This window comes from Trachymyrmex cornetzi, unplaced genomic scaffold (genome assembly GCF_001594075.2).
Source record: "Trachymyrmex cornetzi isolate Tcor2-1 unplaced genomic scaffold, Tcor1.1 scaffold140, whole genome shotgun sequence".
Lineage (NCBI taxonomy): Eukaryota > Metazoa > Arthropoda > Insecta > Hymenoptera > Formicidae > Trachymyrmex > Trachymyrmex cornetzi.
In genome coordinates, this window is record NW_017295983.1 from 346,146 (window position 1) to 351,210 (window position 5,065).

The 5,065-nt window shown below is 32.4% G+C and overlaps 1 protein-coding gene across 1 annotated transcript; it reads left to right on the forward strand.

Annotated features, from left to right (window-relative positions):
- The first annotated feature begins 1,799 nt into the window (after positions 1 to 1,799).
- Positions 1,800 to 3,806, forward strand: LOC108771152 (uncharacterized). Its single transcript, XM_018523076.1, has 3 exons — positions 1,800 to 2,781; positions 2,927 to 3,313; positions 3,399 to 3,806. Exons 1-3 carry the CDS (start codon positions 2,658 to 2,660, stop codon positions 3,575 to 3,577), a joined length of 690 nt encoding a protein of 229 aa, XP_018378578.1. The 5' UTR covers positions 1,800 to 2,657; the 3' UTR covers positions 3,578 to 3,806.
- Positions 3,807 to 5,065: the final 1,259 nt, after the last annotated feature.

The window sequence follows — 5,065 nt, forward strand, 5'->3', positions numbered from 1 at the left end:
CCGGGCCGAAAACGCTATAAGTGTAATGTATTTAATCTGTCTGTTGTGTAAACACATTCATACTCATATGCATGTTTGAATGAACTGCATGTTGAAGCCAAAATGGCGGAATGATTGCGGTACTTTATAAATCTAGTGACTTTACGTTGACCGTGTTTGCAGCGCCAACTACCTTGCCATAGAGCAGATAGACGAACTAATAGCGTTTTCGGCCCGGCCAGGTTTGCACCAACCTGGGTTGGATTAATGGCGTTTTGTGCTCTCCTATTGGTAGAGCGGGTGACGTCAACCAATAGGAAAGATTAATCCAACCAAGGTTGGTGCAAACCCGATCGGGCCGAAAACGCTATAAAAGTGTCCGCCATTTATAATTCCATTAAATTCAATCACATTTCATCACATTTCACGCGAAAACGCAGTATGTCAGTGTATTTTCATCAAAATTTGAAGTGAACGAGCTATTTTTAACTGTCCTTATTTACTTTTAAAACATGCGAGCCTGTTGCATCTCTGGATGCAAATCCAGTGGAAACATGTCATCTCATCAATTTCCAAAAAATGTCAAACGTCGCATTGACTGGTTACAACGTTTAAGCCTAACAGAAGAAAATAAAAATATAATAAACAAACTACGTGTGTGTTACAAACATTTTAAAAACAGTGATTATAGCTGCTGTTTAAATAAGAGACGCTTAGTGGACACAGCTGTTCCATCAATTGACATTGACATGTGTGAAGTCCAAAGATGCGTGGACATAATGAAATCATCTCAACATCATGAAACAATACAAATGTCCCAACAAGAAACAATAGCTATATCACAATCAGAAGAAAATCCAACTGTAATTCATCAACAGCAAGAAGAAGAAACTTCTAACACAGATGCACAAGTAGAAAAGATAACAATGGATTGTAAAATGTTAATGCAACATGATGAAAGTATACAGACTTTCCGACAGGATCTAGATATGATAAAAAAACAAGTACAAAGACAAGAGAAAATTCTAAATAAAGAAGTAAAAAAGAGAATAAACGGACATCCATATACAAAAAAACCTAATTAATCTTGTGCATATAACAAGGAAACGAAAATTATCCCCTACTGCTACCAAATTTTATGAGAACGTTATAAAATTACAAAAAGAAACAAGACGTTTAAGGAAAATAGTCAAGTCTCTAAAAAATACAAAATTAAAAACAATTATATTAAATACAACAGATCATAAAGGTAGAAAAGATGAGACTACTACTGTTCGACAAAGATTTATGGATATGATAGTAAGGAATGACAAAGTTACACAGGTAAAATTCTAGCCCGATTCTAATATGTAATCATAATCTTTTCCTAAACTTCTACTATTTTTTAAGATTTGTTTATATATATTTATTTTCTTTATTAAAATCTGATAATAAGTAATAAGTATGTTAATCAATAGACATAAATTACATATAAATATAAATGCAATTATATATGCAAAAAACAAAGAAATTATACATTTAAATTTAAAAAACAAAAATTAATGAGATATTTACAATACAATAAATTTATATACATGATTGATTTATATACAATGGATTGATTTATATACAATGGATTTTCATTTTTAATAAACGAAATTTTTTAATTCATTTTTTAATCAATTACGTACATGTTTATTATATTTTGTAATAATATTATTGTAATAATATTATTGCGCATTTACATCAACATTCTTTTATTATAGGCTAGGAGATATACACTAGAAGATAAAATGTTTTATATTTCTGTTTACAAAAGGTCGCGCTCGATATATAATTTTCTATCGAAATATTTATTATGTCCGTCCCCTTCCACATTAAACAAACAATTACACAAAATTTCTTTCGATACTGGGTGTAACAAAATTATAATACTGTTACGACCTAACTAGGTCGAACCTGAAATCCTCGTTGGCATTTTTTATGCAGACGTGCAAGTAATCGTTACAAAATTAAGTCACCTACTTTGTAGCACAAAGGAGGTGACACACAAGCAATTTTGTTAATCACGCATAAATTCGGTCTACTTAAGAAATATAAAAAGGTAAGCCTCGAACATCTCGAGGCCGTTCCGAAAAGTGAAGTGAGAGTGCGCGTACTGTGAGAGTCTCCATCTAATCTCTATACCACAACACATTGTACAGTACGTAGACTTGTAATTGAACAATAAAAGCTCTTTGTACAACTCGAACGCTGGCCTATAATTATTGGAGGACATCGAGCCTTCATAAACCGACACCGCACGTCCAAACTGTGGTTCTGCAACGCCCTGAGCGGCACGTAGTGTCTTGAAGATACTGCAGGTGGCTGACCCGTAAATGCTATAAACGGTGCCCGGAGCGGCACCCTTGCACCCGGAGCGGTACAACAATACAATATCTAAAATTACTTTCAATTGAAATTGATACTCAAGATCTAAGATGTATACTTATATGGGACGAAGTAGCTATACAACCTGCCTTATATTACGATAAAAGGACAGATAAGATCATAGGTTTTGAAGATTGGGGACATAGAAGGACGAGAAAATTTGCTGACCACGCTATTGTCTTCTACCTCAGATGTTTGGCATCAGGCAACCACATGCCAATTGGTTATGATTACTGCACTGGAGCAACCAAGACGATATAATTATCGAGATGTATAAAAGAGTGGCTAACAATACAATTCAATGCGGTTTCAAACCGGTTGCAACTGTTTGTGATCAGGTGGCACAAATATTGCAGCAATCAATTAAAGATACACAATTGATGTTGCAAAAAGGTGACTATTCATATACATGCTTATTTTTCATAAATATAAATATAATATTTATATTTGCCTTTATTTATGAATAGATATATACAATATGTAAAACACATACATATACGTTTGATGTATTTTAATTGTTTTATTATTTTCTTTTTAGAAAACCAGGCATTGCACAATAAGAGACTAATACCAAATAATACATTTTCGATAAAAGGACATAATATAGTACCATTGTTTGATCATGTGCACTTACAAAAAGGAATTCGTAATAATTTTGTCTTAAAAGATTTATTATTTACTAGCGATGAGAATAAAATAAATAATAATAAGCCACAGATAAAATATGCCTCATGGGATGCAATAACAGCAATGTACGAAATAGATAAATTTTTTTCACGGAGGCAGTGTGGAAGACTATTGAAAAAATTAGTAGACAAATACATATATCCGACTTTGATTCCCAAAATGAAGGTGAAGTACGTAGTACAAGTACTGAGTCACACGGTTGGAACTGTTCTTGAGTTTTGTGGGCTTTTGAAAGAAGGTAAGCAATAATACATGACAAACTATACAATTAATTCTGTTTAAATAAAGAAATTGTTATACAAATATTATTTATCATATTGTAGATGAGTTTGAAACAACTAAAGGATCTATCAAGTTGCCTGAGTGCACTCTTGCAACAGCAGATATTATTTACTTCTTGGATGATTTGTTCGATTCGTTTAATGGAAGAAAGGGACAACGTTTGAGTAGCATAATAAGTCAGCAAAGTAATCACATGCTATTTTTTGGCGAAAAGTTATAAGTACACTTCGCAGGATGGAGTTTGTCGAAAAAGAAACTCGTAAATCAATCAGAAAAAATGCACCAAAGTGTATTAAAAATTGGATTTGAACTATTCAAGGCGCACAAATTTTATGGAGAAAACTTAAAAATTCTAACTTTTCCAATTTCAATTTAAGATACATTAATTGAGATGGGGTGATCCCGATTGACCACGGCTCGATTGGACACCACCAATCACAGCGACCGGTGCTTAGGAGCTTTGTAGTCTCAAGCGCTGTGAATGGCTCGTGTCCAACTGGGTGCCACCCAATCGAGATCCATTGGAAAACTTTTTTGGTCAGATTAGAGATATAGGGCATCGTAATAATAATCCATCGCCATATCAATTTTTTACTGCTTTTAAAAGTCTACTAATTATCAACCTAACTTAACATCAAAACATTCTCCGTCAGGAAATTGTAAAGAAATTCATAATAGCAAATCTATGTCATTAATAAACATGTTTCGTGCAAGCGAGATAACATCAGACAATACTAATAATTCGTGAGAAGTAGAATGCACAGACAGTGTTATACATAAAAATATTTTTGTTGATGTACAAAACATTGTAAATAGAGTGCAGAGCAAAGTTATGTGCGCAAAGTGTGCGGAAGAGTTAACCAGTAACGATATATTTAAAAAATTATGAGATAGTGTTACCGCCGTGGAAGAACGAATGCCAGACTTGTGCTATGAAATCAAATTAAAAGAGAAATTAATTAATATTTTCAATAAAAACTTAGCTATTACAATGCACTGTGCCTCTACTTTAAGCACAATTTTAGATATGACGGTACAAATATTTTTAATACAATGGTGCAATTTTTTAAATAAAATATTATATGGAACAGTAAAAGACACAGAAACAAATTTTATTATATGTCAAGCGCAAAGATGTGCCTTGCGATATACTAGGAAGAATAGTAAGAACAATATAAGCATAATTGAACATTTCATATATTTAATTGTAATTATTACAAGCACTTTGTTCTTATTCCAGAAATTGGAGTACAAATTGACATAACTCTAGAGAAATAAATATGGAAAACAATACATACATATATATATTTGTGATATAATAAAAACAATAAAATTTAAATATGTAATATTATTTATTAAATCCTATCAAAATTTTAATTGTATAAATATAAAAAACTTATATACATATATATATCAATACTGAAAATCTATAGTATACGTTTCGTGTATTACAGATTTTGACAGTGAATATCGGAATGCAGCCTGCATATATACATACATATACACACACACACGCTCATAGATATATATACACATATATGTGTGTGTGTGTGTGTATATACGCAGGCTACATTCCGATGTTTACCGCCAAAATCTATATTGGCTGTTTTCCAGCTAGGACACAGAGACATTACACTGTGTTCCACTGTGTAAAGTCTTGTTGGAACGCTCAGAACTCTAGATTTAGTTTCTGAGAGAATCGCCAGAG